General features: G+C 38.8%; 1 protein-coding gene across 10 annotated transcripts in view; it reads left to right on the top strand.

The window, feature by feature from the left end:
- The window catches only part of SLIT2 (slit guidance ligand 2), a 324,610-nt gene that overhangs the window by 209,976 nt on the left and 96,611 nt on the right, over nt 1-18,023 (top strand). For 6 of the 10 annotated variants that reach the window (XM_045834199.1, XM_045834202.1, XM_045834201.1 and 3 more), the window contains exons 8-12: nt 1,470-1,633; nt 2,723-2,734; nt 3,620-3,758; nt 16,574-16,645; nt 17,238-17,309. In XM_045834199.1, the coding sequence (XP_045690155.1) occupies nt 1,470-1,633; nt 2,723-2,734; nt 3,620-3,758; nt 16,574-16,645; nt 17,238-17,309 (459 nt within the window). The remainder of the gene's footprint in view (nt 1-1,469; nt 1,634-2,722; nt 2,735-3,619; nt 3,759-16,573; nt 16,646-17,237; nt 17,310-18,023) is intronic. The other 4 variants (XM_045834200.1, XM_045834206.1, XM_045834205.1 and 1 more) reach the window with 1 other exon arrangement.

The following is an 18,023-nucleotide window of genomic DNA, read 5'->3' on the forward strand; positions in this document are numbered from 1 at the left end:
AAAAAATCGATCAAACTTTCATTCTTTTGCAACATAAAGCCACTAAGACTGTAAAATCATTTATCATCTGCATTTTTGATAGTGTGCCTTATTCTGTCATAGAAATCCACCACCGTTTCTCGTACTAATCGGGTTTTTCCATTTTCCTTTTCTGATATCGCTGATGCGCGTGTAACTGGATCACGGTGACGTGCTTGGTTCAGGTGGAAATATTTAGAGAACAAGAACGGGGAATGTGCTTTTTCGCTTCCAAAGATTGCCCCTCTGTCTTCCGTGCACACTGAGCCGGAGGTCTCCCAGCTTTCCCAAAACGTAGCTTTTTGTCCTGTGTCTTACCACCTAGATTTGATGCAAGACTGTTCCATAGCTGCAAGCTCAAGGAGAATGCCACAGAGTCCCCTAACTTTAAATTCCCTTGCTTTGGTTGTGTCGTCATTCTGCATTATCACTGCTACTTCAAAATTCCATTTTTATGGTACAATTATCTTTCTGGACTGAGTTCCCTGTTTTAATATCCATTACTGTTATTGGGTTAGAATTGAGCACATCAGCTAAAAAGGGCTAAAATGGTATTACTATGTCATAGGTGATTCTGGGAATGAGGCTTTGATTTATAGCTTTGGATGTCCTTTTCTTTAGTTTGAGAAAACGTAAAAGCCAGTTTGAAGTCATTTGCCTAATTTAGTGGATACATTTGTCTGATGTTTTATTAATGGAGGAGTGCTATTTGCCACTTGGATGGGTTCCACGATCTGGGGTGGATTCCTGCCAACACCGAGGGGGCCCACTTCATTCCTCCACTCCTGGCCATTTATGTCTTTTAGTTCCAGTTTCCACTCTTTGAGGATAGGTCCCCAAGAGCCGAAAGCTGGAGATCCCTTTTTGTGATATTACACAAAAAGAAGGAAATCAGAATAGGGATCTGAAAGAAGTGTTTTATAGTGAGTTATTATTATCTGGTTGAGGAAAAAATGAAAGCGACCCTCTCTGAAAAGATTTCGCAAGCATTCTCCACAGAGACTCATAATGAGAGGAGTAACTAATAATTCAAACCGGGAGTATGACTGACTTTTATTAACAGGCCTCCTAGCCCTATTCCATGTTTTACCTCCCGTTCCCCAGCCCCTACTGGCTGTCAGTGTGTCTGGACTGCGGAGCAAATTGCCTCGAACTTCCCGTTTTCCTTCACCCTTTTGAATGAACATAGCCAGGACATTTTCACAGCCCTGTTGCAGGTTCTGTGTATTTGCTCAGCTCGCAGATAAAAGACTAGAGACTTGATTCTGTGCTCGTAAACCTGTTTAATTTTTAGATAAATGATTCCGTCGAAATTTGCTGTGCTGTATCTGGTCATATGTTAAGAAATAAAGCTTCTTATTATTGCTCAAGAATTTCCCAGGTTTTGAAATAACTGTTTCTGGTTTTGTTTTGTTTTGTTTTTTGCTTTACACTTCTTGCCTTTTGTTTAGTCGCCTGCATTCCAACAACCTGTACTGTGACTGCCACCTGGCCTGGCTCTCGGACTGGCTGCGCCAAAGGCCTCGGGTGGGCCTCTACACCCAGTGCATGGGCCCGTCCCACCTGAGGGGCCACAATGTCGCTGAGGTTCAGAAACGAGAATTTGTCTGCAGCGGTAAGAGAGGGAGGACGTTTATGTCGTTTGACTCTATGCCGTATGTTAAGGAAACTGTGAAAAACGCATGCTTTAAGGATTTCAGTGTTTCTCACTAACGTGCAATTGTGCACTAATCACTCTATGGAAATCCTCTGTTTTAGTGATGGTAATAATATGTTCTAAGACATTTGTGCATGGTTCGTAATTACTGATTACTTATACCCAAGGTATGATGAAAGACTTTTCAGTTTTCACTCCAGGGGAAATATAGGAAATCCCTAGATTTTAGGTCTATTTGCTACTCATTATTTTCCCTTTAAGTAATCATTTATATCTACTTTTATGTTAACAACTGGAAATATGATTAATTAATCCTGGATCTCTGCTGGGAAATTCAAAAAGTAACTCCACTATAGTTGTAGAGTGACAGAATGCTTTCTGTGTATACATATATACTAGGGGTTCAGTTCTACTTAAAAGAGATACATGGCTAGCCTTAGGATCAGAAATCTGAAAACAAAAATAAGACATGGGCTGTTTAAAATACCAGCAGGTAACATTTACTTAGTTCTTTATATGTGCTTAAGCACCAATCTAAGTATTTCAAACATGTTTACCTCATTTTACCTTCCTCATAACAACTGTAGAAAAATGTAATATTATGAAAAAAATGGAGTATTTTGAGCCAATCCATGGATAGATAGATATGTATACTGTATTTATCAAATTATATGTTAATATTATTTTGATCCATATTAACATATAATTTGCTTTATAAATATAGGGCTGGTTCTGCTTTAGAAGTGACTGCCCGAATACTGTAAAAGACACCTTAATAATATATGTAACGCCTTATAAATAGTTAACCGTTTCTTAAGGGAGTGGGAAGATGTGCTAGTATAGGATTCTAAGTGATTGTCACCTTTTAGTCCTTTTTTATGTATTTTCCCGCATTTTTTATAACTCAAAAAAATTTTTCGGGTAATGTCATGGAATGTTCTCAATAGGCCTGATTGCTTTTTTTTTTAAACAATTAAATAATGAAATGACTAACAATTTGTTACTAACCACGTTTTTCTCTCTTCACTTTCCCTTCCTGTTTTCTAGATGAGCCAGAAGGCAAGTTCACGTTTCTTTTTTTAGACTGTTTTTGTCAAGTCTGAGGGCTGGTTGAGGGGCCCCTTCCCTGCAGAGGGGAGAGGCCTTCCCCCGCCCCGGTAGCCACCTGTGTGCACATGGCTGTTTGCTAAAGTACTGCTGATACTACTCTTCAGCTTTCCAGCAGCAAAATCTCATTTGAAAATAGTTGTGTTTCCAAATAGTGAGCAATGACGTTATCTACCTGCAGGAAACAAATACTTATGCTAACATTTTAGGCGATGGGAAGCCACAGCCAGAAACATACCAACAATTACAGAGTGGAGTGTTACAAAGTATTATAATAACTTCAAAGGAAATGACCATTTTTGCAACTATGCAGACATTAAACTTAGCATGGTCTAATTTTTTCCCACATTTATTGCCACGTGGTTACTTATTTAAAATCAACAGGGATGTCTACCAAGAGGGAAATTTTTACTTTTGAGGTAAAGTAAGTTGAGCTGTATAGGCTGAGCAGAGACCAAGCTCTGTTTAAGCTTATTCTAAATGAAACATGGTTTGGTCTGAAGTCGATGCTTTTCTGGAGCTCAGAATCGTTTTGAGTAGAATTCTAGTTTCAAATCTGAATATAGCATTTCTCACAATGATTTCAAGTCTTAAAAAATATGATCATAGTTGTAATTCCTTTTAAAAATCTTATTTGCCTCATCACAGTGTTGGCCCCCCAAAATATAAATGTCTGCTTCCTTAAATATACTTTAGAAATATAGGGCCATTTTATAATTGGGTATTTGGAGCACTGTATTTGACCTGCTTTGTTATTTGAGATGAGCTTGTATGTTTCATAATTATGAAGTTCAGGCGGGAAAATGTAATTGCTGTTTGTGTTTTGGTTTTTTTCAGGTCACCAGTCCTTTATGGCTCCTTCTTGCAGCGTTTTGCACTGTCCAGCTGCTTGCACCTGTAGCAACAATATCGTAGACTGTCGTGGGAAAGGTCTCACTGAGATTCCCACGAATCTGCCTGAGACTATCACAGAAATGTATGTGACCTGTAATTTCCTCTTACTCTTCCACCTCCCCAGGGGCCCAAACCGTGACTTTCCTTAGGGAAGTCTGGGTTTATCAAAGGCAAATCTGATCAATTGGCTTAGACAAATGTTCCTTTCAGAATGGTATTGACCCTTACTCTGTTTAATTAAATATCTTGTTAAACTGGCTAGGATTTGTCTTTTTTAAACACAGGCAGAATTTAAAGAGATGCATTTTAAGGATAAATAGCACTTGCCCTTCCCTTGGGAGAGGGTTATGGGGCTATTTAGGAAAAATAAGAATAGCTCTTTCAGTCTGACCGTGTGGGTCCGGGGGTCCGCTGCAGTCCATTTCAGGCCGGGAGCGGAGGGTAAGCAATAACAGAAACAGAATGAGCAGACCATGTTCAGTCTCTGCAAGAGCTCACGTTTTAAAAATGCAGTTTGGGTATTTTGTGTGAACCATTGTGTAGTCCACCACAAAGTATAAAAAAGGATAATAATATGAGTCAGAAAATACGATACTTAAATTAGTGATCGTTGTAGCCTATGTGAGTCGATGTTAAACCCGTCCAAAGTCAAATTCTCTTGACAAAGGGTTTCACACTGATCTTGCGTACGGCCACAGTGCGCTTTTGTCCTTGCCAAGCACACGTCCCGTGGATGAAACGAGGCCCTATAAAACGTGCAGTGGGCTGCTGTTGCCATCAGAGATGTGAGTGTTAAGGAAGACCTTGACTCTGATGATACCCATTCACTAAGAAACACTTCGTAACCACCTAGGCCATCATATCATTGTTTATGAAGCTAATTCTAAATTTTATCTAAATAAATAGCATTGGGCATCTGTCAGTTGAAATAATAAAATGGGACCAACATCTTGTGGTGAATCTACATAGTAGGCACAAAAATAAGTTATTTTAAAAAACTATTACTCATTTTTATTGAACTTACTGGGGTAAATTGGTAATAATATTATATGAATTTCAGGTGTACAATTTTATAATACAACAATATACTCTATTGTGTGCTTGCCACCAGAAGTAGACTCCTTCCTTTTTTGCTTTTTTTGCTGATTAATCACTCTAATTACTTTATATGAATTATATGAATATAATTACTTTATATGAGAATAAACTTAATTCACAAGACCCGCTATCATCACTTTAAAGTATCTGATGTACACTTAAAACTGTGCTCAGAGCTTTGCTGTGTTAGACAGGATCCTCTGTAGGGACTCTAGAAATTTATGGAGATCTGACCCAGACATGGAATAATATATGCACAAAATAATATTATTCTTGTCAAATTGTTAATTGATGGGACACTGTCATACACAGAAGACCTTTGTATGTATATTTTAGCTGACCGTGGAAGGAAGGAGAATATATGGTTTCAGAAGAGGTGGGTGATAGCTGATAGAAGAGAAAGAGCAGGAACTTAAGGCAGAGGTGGCCGTGAGTATCGAGTTGTAGAGATTGTACATTTGAGCCTAATCGGAGTACTAGGTGCATGTTGAGGCATCGTGGAAAATAATACCTGAAAAAGGACATCTCTGTGTAATTTTCACCCCACAGAGTATTGAAGGACTTTCATCTTAGAAGGTGTAACATGTGATCAACCAGATAGTGGAAAGACATATTAAGTTTTAGAATAGGAGAATACTGTATTCATGTATCCAGGCACCAGCACGTACTAAAGGTATTTATTCCTGAGGGCATGAAGTGGAGGGCGAGGGACTGTGGTTAATGAGAGTCAGAGAGTTTTAGTTAGAACCACAGGTCTGCCTACTGCTGACTCTGTGAGGCCGTGAGCAAGTCACTTCTCTTCTATGAGGCTGTCTCCACAAACAAAAGTAAGGGCTATCGTTAGTTTGAAATGGAGGCATTAACCCATGTAGAGCTTTATGTGCTTAGCGTATAGTAATCATTCAATAACTGGTACCTTGACCATTGAAGCCTTCATGTGGAAGGGAATTTATGACATAGGCCTTGAAGAATAGGTGGTATATAGAAGTGCAGAGATGAGAAAAAGACTTTCAACGTTAACAAAACTCCATAAGCCAAGGCAGTAAGAATGGTGATACAGAACACCACAAAGCTCACTTTGGTATTGGCATCCTGAGAGAGTGCAAGAAAGTAAAATTGGAAAGGGTGGTTGGAGGTAATTCATGTAGGGCCTTTGATAGTGTAAGGACCTTTGTCTTTATTTGGACTGCATTTGAATATGGGAGTTTTAATATAATCTTCAATAATTAATCTGACAGCTATACACCAGTGGATGGCAAAAGGAGAGAATAGCAGGCCTGAGGCCTCTTAGGAGGCTATTATGTTGATTGAGAGGAGATGTCAGGAGAGCAGGAGCTAATAAGTAACTGTCGGAATGATGATGTGGAAGCAGAATTAATGGGATTTGAAATTTGATGCGATGAGGGAATAATGGAGAAAAATGAACAGAAGATGATGCCAGAGTTTCAACTATGAGGGATGGGGAGATGATGGTTGTATCGTTGTATGTAAGAAGCTGAGGGGCAGGACCGAAACTGGGAAGGAAGATGGTGGTAAGCAATGCTTCTGAAATGCCGATGTGCCAATGAAAGACTTGGAGGTACCGAAATAAAACAGACTGTGAGCAATGTGAAAGACTGGAAGTAATATGAGACATGTAAAGTGGTTTATCTCATGTGGTCTATCTTACTTTTTACAATAGAGCTTTTCTTCTCTTTTGCATGCTCTATAGACTTTGCATGATGGTAGAATTTAGTAATGTAAAAGTTATACAAAATAATATGTCCCATTGATTTTGCCTATATTGAGGAGGTGGTGTATGCAGTACAGCTAGAATAAATTAAATTTATAAATTGAAATGAAAGTATCTGTTTAGTTCTAGGTGAATTTTATTTCTCTGATTATTACATTATCAGCTTTATCAGTGGAGCATCTGGTAATAAGTCATACTGATCTTCAACTCCAACAAAATACCCCCCCATTACCATTAGTTGTATTGGCATAATTTACCAGCTTACTAATCTATTTCTTTTATTACACTTATTTTTTATTAGAATAAAATGCATCAATAAAATTCATAAAATGTGGAAATAAAGCTATGTAATATCTTCTAAAAATTTTGATAGATCCAGATTTTAATAGATGATGAACTAAACATTATAAACTCATATTATTCAAATGATTTTAATCTGGATTTTGCCATAAATTACTAGTAGGATTTCTTTATTGGACATTATTAGATATTAATTTCAATAATGTTGACTTGATTTCCTACTCTGTGGTATGTCCTTACTCCTGCAACTATCTCATAATATAATTCTGACCAAAACAAAGTATGTTTGTGCTCTGTGCTGGAGTAATCAATTGCCAAAACAACCTTGACTCATTCTTTTTTTTCTGCTTTGTGCTTGTGTCTATAATTGCACACTTCTGGTATTTGCTTACATAATTATTCATTAAGATATAGAAGGGAGACAGTCTTTTAAAGTCAGAATTAGAGAAGGAAGAATAGAAGGAGACTCACACTTACCGAACACCTGCAGTGTTGGATGTTCTACCCACATTGCATCCTTTGATCTGCTCATTGACCTTTGCCTGCATATTTGGGAAGTCCAGTGCAGAGGCGTACACTATCTAAAAGTCCGTGGTTTTCTCCAAGAAGCCTTGTCACTGATGGTTTTACCGTGACCCAAGATCTGTCCTCCTATCTGTAGGTTCGAAATCAGACTCTTCCTGCACCTAATTATTACACATGTGGGTGGGTGTGCATTTCTGTAGAAAAGACAATAGTACTTTTTAAACATAAAATCATAAGAGAATTTTTTTAAAGATTTATTTATTATTTTTAGAGAAGGAAGAGAGGGAGAAAGAGAGAGAGAAACATCAATGTGCGGTTGCTGGGGGCTGTGGCTTGCAACCCAGGCATGTGCCCTGACTGGGAATCGAACCTGAGATGCTTTGGTTCGCAGCCCTCACTCAATCCACTGAGCTATGCCAGCCAGGAAGTCATAAGAGAAATTTAATGAATGGAATGTGTCTCATGCTGGCTTAGACTGCACTCTCTCCCTGGGTCTGAGAGATCCTTTTTCTCTTTCCTAGGCTGGCCAGCCCAGTATCCGATAGGCCCCCTTCCTCCTTAGACAACGATCCTGAAGTGAGTCTTCTTACAGATGTTTTAGACATCTTTCTCTAAGGTCATATTTCATCTGTAATGAAGCCATAGACACTCACCTCAGATGCCTGAAAGGCTGGAAGCTACTGTTTGCCATTTTAAAAAAGATGAGGCTCTTTATGCTTGCCCCTTGACCCTTGGACAAGGACAATGAGGGAGGATTAAATGGGGGGGCAAGACAAGATAGAGCACTGGGGGAGAAATGAGGACAACTGTAAGTGAATAACAATAAAAAAACTAGAAAAAGGAAAAAGATGAGGCTCAACACAGTTAAGAAATCTTTTTTTTTAGAACATAGGGTTATAGCCTTGCATTGTGTTTTTCTTTCTTTTTTTTTAAAGACTTTATTTATTTATTTTTAGAGCGGGGAAGGGAGGGAGAGAGAGAGAGAGAAACATCAATGTGCGGTTGCCTCTCACGTGGCTCCCACTGGGGACGTGGCCCACAACCCAGGCATGTGCTCTGACTGGGAATCGAACCTGTGATGCTTTGGTTCGCAGCCTGAGCTCAATCCACTGAGCTACGCCAGCCAGGGCAAGAAATCTTGTAAAACCAAAATTCTTCCATTGTGAAGTGGTTAAACTGTCCATAATATTACATTTACTTGACTCCAAAGTTCATGTTCCTTCTTGTATCTAGCTGCCCAAGGAAGGTAGACATGGCTTAGCTTATTGGGACCGAGTGAAGGAGAGTAATTGAAAAAATCACAAGAGGCTGAATGATTAGTCAGAAGAACAGGACGTGGGAAACTCTAAGACACTGACATGTCAAGAGAATGTAGAAGGAGTGTAGAGAAAGACGGGGCAGTTGGGTGCAGGCATGTTTGCAAACCGGAGAGCTATTTCCTATGACTTTGCATCTAGAACTACCACAATGCCATCTTTCTTACTCTCTGTTCACTATTCTCATATGTCCGTGGATTTAGTCTGCATGGAACTTCTGACACTTATCAAACTATTCTATTAGACTGCAAGTTTAAGGAGGGCAGGACCATGTCTCTTTCCTTGCTGTGTCTGCCCCAATGCATAGCAGGGCGTGGGTAGGAGAATGACAGGGTTGGGGACAGCTACAGAGGGTCCGGGGAACAGTCTGGACAGTCTCTAAGCCTCCATTCTTCATAGTGGAAACTGTGTATATTTTTTTCTATCTTTTTTAGTCCAAATACCTTGGCCATATTTTTTGGTCTGTCTCATATGACATAGGCATTTGGACTAATGAAGATAGGGAGGGGAATAAAATGTGTAATATAAGGAGGAATTAAATTTAAAGGAAAGAAGCTGTTGCCAGTACTTTGCTGCTTTGAACTCTGCTTATTGAAACCTTGCTTTCACACGTGTGGAATACCAGAGGCAAGCCCGTGTGTGATGGGGCCCACGGCAACAAAATCATTAACAGCAAATTGGTTCTCTATGTATCAAATCCTTGGAACTAATTTCTTAACTCATGTTTTGAGGTATAAAGTTTCAAATACAATGATGGATTACTCTAAAGTAGACATTTAGTTCGCTTCAATCCACTTATAGATTTCCTGTGGCATATCACCTATTCAAACCACTCTAGAGAAATTCCATAAATCACGGAGAATGGTTAGTAAGAACATACGTTGTAACAGTTTAGGATGTCTCTGTTGCTCTTAACGACTACTGCCTTTGCTCTTGGTTGCCTTTTTCAGGGCTCTGAAGCTGGGAGCCATACAAATCTCTCTTTGATTTGTTTGAGAGAAGACGGTCAGGGGAAAGTTGGAATTACGGGAGGAGAAAGGGTTGGGGCAATGATGTGAGAACACTGAGTGTGTCTCAATGTTTTCTAAGAGGGGTTTCAAATTCTAAGAAATTAGAATACTTTTTTTTTCAGACATGCTGTTCAAGTAGGCATAATGGGAAGGAAACACTTCACTGTGCAAACTCACTGAGCTACTCTTACTCTGCCAGTACTAAAAATGGCTGAAAGGGGGTCCACGATGATGGAGCTGGATCAGAGGTATGGGAGCACTTTTGTTCCTTTTGTCTCTTCTGGACCACTTACATGCAGACGTGTAAAGAAGCGAAAGTGTGAATATTTGTTCATGCTATCTCCAATTACAACCTCCATTTATGATACTGAGTATAATTTTTAAAATATGCATTGTTTTCTTTATTTTTTCTGTTTAAACACTCTTCCCATACATGTTTAACCCTTTCTGCATGTTATTTCTGAATTTGCCCCTTGCAGAATTTTTGAACTCTTAATTGTATTAAATTCTACACTCTCGATATTTTTTTTCACCTCTTTCCATCCGCCCTGAGTGCCTTCTCTGCATCAGGCATTATAGTTGAAAGGACACAGTTCCAGCCTTCAAAATGTTTCCACTGCAGAGAATGGAAGTTTTACATAAATAGAATGCTTTAAGACGAAATGATAAGGAATCAATTCATATGCACAGGGAACGCAGAGGGAGGAGCCCCCTGGTTCACCTGGGAGAATCGAGGAACCGTCGGGAAGAAGGATGTGTTTTGCAGGCACAGAAAAAGAACATATGTAAAATCTCAGTGAAGTGAGAGGAGCATATCTTTGAGAAGTTAATAGTTTTCAAAAGCTAGAACATAAAGCAGAAGTCTAATCCTGAAGAATGAACGTGGAGGAAGAAGGAAAAGTTTTGGGCAGGGTAGTAGCATTATTTGATTTGTTAGTTAGAAAATTCACTGGACATGGAGCAGAGAGGGGCGTGGAGAAAAGGAACTCACGAGGGATGAGATGGCAACAGTCTCTCCAAGGCGTGATGAAGGCGGGCTTAGCAGCTGGTCGTCATGGCAGGTGATTCCAAGAAGTGACCCTTGTGCTGTTACGGTCTTTTGCTAAAATCTTCTCCAGGAAAAAGGGGGTACCATTAGATGTAAAGGACGGCCTGGGTGAACTGCAGCATAAACATAAAGGCAGCTGGGGCACAGTCAAATGATTACTCATTCTTCCATGAGTCATTTTTAGTAATTAATTCATAGATTTATGGTTATATAATCAACTGGAAAGATTAAGCTGAAAATTTATGTAGTTCAAATTCCACTAGCAATCACACTGTTATCTTCATTTTGGGAAAAAGATGATGGATAACTTGGACAATAACTCAGTGCAGAGTTGAGGGGAATGCAAATTGCTACCCACTCCTTGAGTAATACTTTCAAATAAGTGAGGTGTAAAGATAATTTGCATAATGTTTTTAAAACTCAAATTGTTACCCAATGGGGGACTTTGCTTAGTGCCTGACTCACAGTAAGTGGCCACAAGGTTTCAGATATTAAGGAAAAACAAGCAAAAGAAAAATGTCTTTCTTTCCTAGATTGTGAAAGAAAAGTTATATGGGAAAACAGTGTTATTTGGCATTGTGTATCTATCCTCTGTCCCCCTGAAATCAGTGAGCCCTGTGTCTCTGAGTTCCCCCCTCAGTCTAAACCAGGTGATTGTGTGCATCGAGTGTATCTTCGTATTTGACTAGGCATCCACACGAATGCATGCATGAAAATTTTAACACTTGAAAGGTCACTGCCTGAAAGACGAGCGCGATAGGAACACACACTTATTTTTGTCTTGCTCTAAAAGCTTAAAGACCAAATGGAAAAGGAGTCAGTGCTACTATGAAAACATCAATTGAGTTCACACTCAGGGGAATGTACCTTAGAATGACATCACAAGATATAAAATGAGATGAAGGAAATGGACAATTTTCAGGAGTAAGTCATGCCAAGGAATGAATGGCTGGTGATTAGTATGGGCATCGTCCTCAGGCGAAAATGCTAGTATATGCAAAGTATGTCCCCCTCGAGGCCCATATTCACTCAGCTGCTGAAGATATTTATTAAACTGACCGTGTTCTGGAGATTGCAGTTACTTAACAGAAATAATATTCCAGTCTAAAAGAATTCTGGTTCATTTTATGTGGCGATATATGAAGGATTTCAATGGCATTGACTACTAATGTTAGAAGTAGCATTCCAGAAATAAGAAGTCCTCACTTTAGAATTATTATATAATAGGCAAGAGAGTCTCTGGAGTCAAAGATACACTGCTGCTTCCTCCTTTTCCAGTGCCGCTCTGGCGTTCCTGAGGACGGGGATGTTTGGCTGCACGGGGCAGTCCAGGATTCAGAGGCTAGAGTCATTGCACGCACCCCCTTCACTCCACTAACTCTATGTTCTGCTCCCTGGCAGCTGTGTTTGCCATTTACAGTGAGTGCAGATGGGGAAATTGCAGAGAACTGGCAGCTTTATTGCCGTACATAATCAGCATCTGGGCCGTGTGTTACAGATACAGTCAGTCCAGTCTCGTACTTCACCGGTGCTGTGAGAGCTTCTTTGAGTTTCTAAGACACTTTCCAAATGAGAGAAGATGCTATACTTTAACCATGTTGATCGTGGAAATTGCAACCGTATATATACTTTTGCAGCCTCCATGTGAATGACGTATGTGTATATGTGTTTAATGTGTAGTATATGCAATTCTGCACTGCTCGTTTGTTTTAAAACATATTTTGGAACCATGTATATTTATTTCATACTGGAGATCAAATCGAATCAGATTTATTCATTTATATGATCTCTGTGTATGTGTATGACTAGATATTTTATTATATAATGCCAGATATTATATGCATGATTATATATACACACATATATTACCATATTTTTCCATTTTTGTGCAAAAAACATACCATATATTTTTTCTACATCTCATAATTTTTACCAAAACATTTACAGCAGGTTTTATTTTCCTCATTTTTCATAAAGAGAAACCGAGATACAGAGAAGCAAAGTAACTTTATGAGGCTCTGAAAACAAATCAGTAGCAAAACCAGAATTTAATCCAATTCTATATAAGTGTTTAATCACTAAGTTATAAATTTTTGTTTTTATGTATACACACATACAAAATATTAATACTAATATCTCTTGAGGGCTGCTTTGGCTTTGGTGTGTAGATGTTATTTTGTTTGTTTTGTTAAAATACTTTAATTTGAAAAACACTGAGAATAATGCTGAGAATTGAACACTAGTGAGCTGAAAGTCTCATTAAGATAATTTAATCTTGGCCCTGGCTGGTGTAGCTCAGTGGATTGAGTGCGGGCTGCGAACCAAAGTGTCTCAGGTTCAATTCCCAGTCAGGGCACACGCCTGGGTTGCAGGTCACGGCCCCCGGCAACCGCACATTGATGTTTCTCTCTCTCTCTCTTTCTCCCTCCCTTCCCTCTCTAAAAATAAAAATAAATAAAATCTTAAAAAAAATAAAGTGGTTGGAGTTAGAATTAAAAAAATCTCTCTTTATCTTTAAAAAAATAATTTAATCTTATAAATAGCTTCAAGACTAGTCAGAGTTTTCCCATTGCCCAACTACACTGCATTATATGCTCTGCTGATGTAGGATGTGATTGTTTTCTTTTTCCTCTAATCTGAAATAGGCACCAGAAAGCGATATTGGTTTCAGCTCATTGTTTAGGAACTCAGGAAGTGTGAAGACATGTTTGATTTATTTTTAAAAATCAGTAATTAATGAATAAGAGAAAAAATATTGGGGGGGTAAGGAGGAAAGGTCTTTACTGATTAAACATACTTTGAAATTTTTGGATTGGAGCAGTTAGAAAACTGTCTCCATTTTCTTATCTCATTGAACGTCTAACTAAAATTCACTTATGGTTTTGATGAAGGAGTGACAGCAAATGGCTTTTACATAAACCAGATAGACGGATGAATGGATAGATACATGGGTGAATGGATATATATATCGATGGATGGATGGATGGATGGATGGATGGATGGACAGACAGATAGACCGATAGATAGGATGATTGATAGATGACATCTAGATGGATATTGATACACACACATATACTCAGTGATGAAATGTTTTAGAAATTCTTCACATACATTCTGTGGAGTAAAAAGAAAAAGATAAGTTTCTGGCTACTTTTATATTTTAAAAAAGGCTTTCTTATAGTGTGTGGCTTATAGAATTTTCTCTCTCCCTTATTCAGTTTGCTAAATTTATTTTTACTCTGAAATTCAAAATACTGAATTTTCTTTCTATGAAGGACTAGCATTAGGAAGTCTCTTAATTATGGTGGATTTTATCCATAGCATGAAAATGTATTTTAGCTATTACACTATCTGCTTTTGTAACTGTGAATGTTTTAATTAGATTCTTCATGGAGCAATGGATTCCTATTTATACTCTATAAAAGTCAGTAGATTCTATGCTATTAAAATAGAAGATGAGAAGAGCAAAGATGGAAAATGTATATTTCATTTGCTTTTTTTAAACCTTCACCTGAAAACTCTTATTTCTCTTTATTTACTTATAATCTGGTTTAAATATTTTTTCCTCTGTGTCATAGGTGTAAGGATACCATCTAAGATGTGTGTGGTTTGTAGTTTATAAAATGTATTCTGGCTTTCTTATTTTCAAGGACCTGAAATTTATGAAAAGCAATTACACAAACTAGTTCTGCTTTACTGTTAAAAGAAATCTGCTAGTGACTAAGAATCTTTACATATTTTGTAGATAAACTTGCATGTGTCTTTAACGTGAGCAAAATCATTTCTGTGTTTTAGAGGAGGAGAATTATGACGAACAGTGCAGGTAATAAGGACTGGATTTTACCTTTTTTGTAAGAGAGGATGGGCCAGAAACTTGAGGAATAGCTCAATTTAGGGGGTTAGAAAGCAAAGTCATACATTTAGAAAAAGAAAAGTAGGAGTGAGAATCAAGGGAATATAGTATCCCATCCAAGGAAAAAAGAACTGTTGGCAACACCAAACACTGCGTGCGGTTCCAGAGCCAAGGCCAAGGCCACAGAGGGAGCCCTCTACGTTCAGAGATAAGGAGGTCAGAGGCGAACCCCTGAGACTGTTGAGGAAAATGTGGTCCTGTGAAAGGGCTTGGAATCGGAAAAGACCGATACTTAAGCAATTTGACTTAACCTCCCGGGGATATTTTGTTTGTTTTGATTTGATGTTCATTAATCAATAACATTTAAAGCACTATGAACACTCAATAAAAATGAACCAATGTATTTGGCACACATAATCAATTATATATATATATATATATATATTCTCCTATTCATCCATAAATACATAAATAGATATACTATTTATTTATATGTATGTAATTTTTTAAAATCCAGGCAGGAAAGTGGAGCTCAGGCCAAGTATTTCAGTAGAAGGATTCACTATGAGGAGTGAATGAAACAGTGGTAGAATGTGACGTGGAAGTCAGAAAGCTGTGCCCACCCCTGGGGCTGTAATGACCTAAGAAGAACGTGATGTTGCACTAAGTCAGGAGGTGGCCGCAGCCAGAGCTGAAATGAGTGAGGGAGGAGACCATTGCTGAGAACCTCTCCCAAGGGGAGAATATCCAATCTTCTCCCCTCTTCCCACCTGCAGGCTCCCACCAGTGCTTCCCACCAGTGCCTCCCACTGGCTGAGTTTCACAAAAACCAGTAGGGAAGTGTGCTGGGGGCTCCTGGTTCCCAGAAGTCAGCTCTCTGGGACACAGAGCAGAGTAGAAGAGAGGAAGGGGCTAGGAAATGTTTATTAGATGTTTATTTGGATAGGCATGAGGCTGAGGGGCAACATGTTTTGATGGACTAACATGTTTACCAAAACACTTAATGAAATCTGTTTCTTTGTTTCTTTCATAACTAAGTGGGTAACTCGTGTCCTTGTCTGGGAGCAGAACCATACAGTAGAAAATATGAGAGTTATTTTCAACTCTCTGGTTTTAACGCATCATAAAAATCCTGCAGCTGTGCTCGGATGCACTTTGCTGCGGTGGTGTTCACGTGAAATGTGCACGTGGAGAATCAGTGGAGTCCAGACCGTCTCACCGAAAATCCCTGTAGCACTTACAGATTCAGAGTTGAAGATGTTGCTTCATAGGAAGCTTCAGAAGTAATTGTCTGCGTTTAACCATTATTTTTGTTCAACCTATAATACACTTTCTGTAGAGGGCACAGGAAGTTTATAAGATTTAATATTCAGCCATAATCTCCTTTGTGGAAGAGTCATAATGATCTCTGAAACATGTTACATATCTAGGCAGTGTTACTGTACATTTCTCTGAACTGAAATTGAGGTTATTAAAATGTGCCCGCAAATTTGTTTCTCACAGGTGCTTTCTCTATTGTACAAAGTGGTCTTTTATTAATTGTTCACACTATTAACAGATGTCCTCGTTTTGAACCCCCCACCCCCGCCTTCAGCACATTGCAGTCCGTGTCCATGGGCTGTGTGTGTGTGCATGTATGTTCTTTGGGTGATCTCTTCAGTTTCCCCTCCCCACTCTGGGATCTCTCAGCCTGCTCCATGCCTCTGATCCTGTTTTGTTTTGTCACTTAATTGTGTTCATTAGATTCCACATAGAAGTGATATCATATTTAATGGACATGGAATGCCTAAAACCTGGGATTTTTTTTAATTGTTTTTTATCATCGCCTTGTTTTTATCCCTAATCATGCTCCACATTTAAGGCACAGAACAATTGGCTTTAGTGGGTGTTTTCGAGAAAAATAAATACTGCTCATGAACTGCATCAACCTTTCTTCTCAACATGAATCCTGGGCTTGCAGTAGACATCTCTGAGAGCTCATGTTTCCATCTAAAAGATGAATTTTTTTATTGCAGACGTCTGGAACAGAACTCAATCAAGGTCATCCCTCCTGGAGCTTTCTCGCCATATAAAAAGCTCAGAAGAATGTGAGTGAATAATATTCTGGAATATATGTAAATTTTTAAAATTGTATGCGTCATGATCCTGCAAAGACACCCATTTAAGTATGAATATTTAGGTATTTGACAGCTTAAATATTAAGTAATATGACTATTTGATTGCTGGTTCTATAATGTTGTAATATTAATAGATAAACAATGCAATATGTTAAAGGTTCTCTGCAGTTTAACGTATGGATTCAGACCAGTCTGAATGCGTGTGTTTGAATATAGTACGTAGTCAAACCTTAGATGTTCTATTTTCTTTTTTGTGGTGGTGGTGGTTCAATTACAGTTGTCCCCATTTCCCTCCCATTACTCTCCTCCACCCCCAACCCCCCACATTCATTCCCACCGCCCTTATAGGTGAGATCATTGAATAACTTAAGAAATGAGTCAATAGTTGGTTTAAAGGACAGTTTTATTTTAATTTAGGATACTTCAGATATTTTATGTTACAGATTTTGCACATATATTGACAGGTGCAACATCGACCCGCAAAGGCAGTGAATAGCTTTCTCCTGCGGTAAATCCCACTGGCGTTCTATTTCATTTAACCCAACCCTCTTTCTGATCTTAGCGACCTGAGCAACAATCAGATCTCCGAACTGGCACCGGATGCTTTCCAAGGGCTGCGCTCCCTGAACTCACTGTGAGTATCCCCAGGGCCCTGAAGGAGGGCGCAGTGCATGACCAGCTGTGGCTCTGTGTTCTGATTTGGATTTTTACAATACGCTTCTTGAAGTTTTTGTATCATCAATTACTGATAACATTAGCTATTAATAATCATTAATGAACTCCATTGGTTTCCTTGAGGAATGCTCCCTGTCCCTAAAATCAGCCAGTGTTAAGGATATACATTTTAGGACTTGATAATTTTGCTGTTCAGAGAGCAAGAGTAAGAGTCCCCTTTTTGGATCATGTTTTCTGTTTCTGAAATAAAAGGGAAATGTTTATTTGGGAATGTTCTGGTCAATGTTGTATTTATCATTCTTAAGCCGACAGCCACCATCTCTGGGGGCAATATCAGCCCCCTTTAGAAGGAAGCTGGGGGGGGGGGTCATCTTGCAGGGAACAATGGAAGATGACCCCTGAGAGGCCCCCTCAACTCCCCGCTTTATCCTCTTAAGTCTCCCCATAAAGAGCCAGCTTTCATCTCCCACAGGACGAAGATAAGAAAGCTTTACAGCTTTTTATGTCAAAGGGCGTTCAGGGAGATAGCTATGTAAAGTGGTTCTAAAATAAATGGATAAACACTGTCATTCCGTCTTGTAAAGACTTTCAGAAGTCCATCAAGTAAAGTGACCTTTATTTCAGATTTTAACTTGAAAGCTTGAAAGTTTGAAAGCCGGCACGTATTGTCCAA

This window comes from Phyllostomus hastatus, unplaced genomic scaffold, assembly GCF_019186645.2.
Source record: "Phyllostomus hastatus isolate PE091 unplaced genomic scaffold, TTU_PhHast_1.1 phas_contig_196, whole genome shotgun sequence".
Classification (NCBI taxonomy): domain Eukaryota; kingdom Metazoa; phylum Chordata; class Mammalia; order Chiroptera; family Phyllostomidae; genus Phyllostomus; species Phyllostomus hastatus.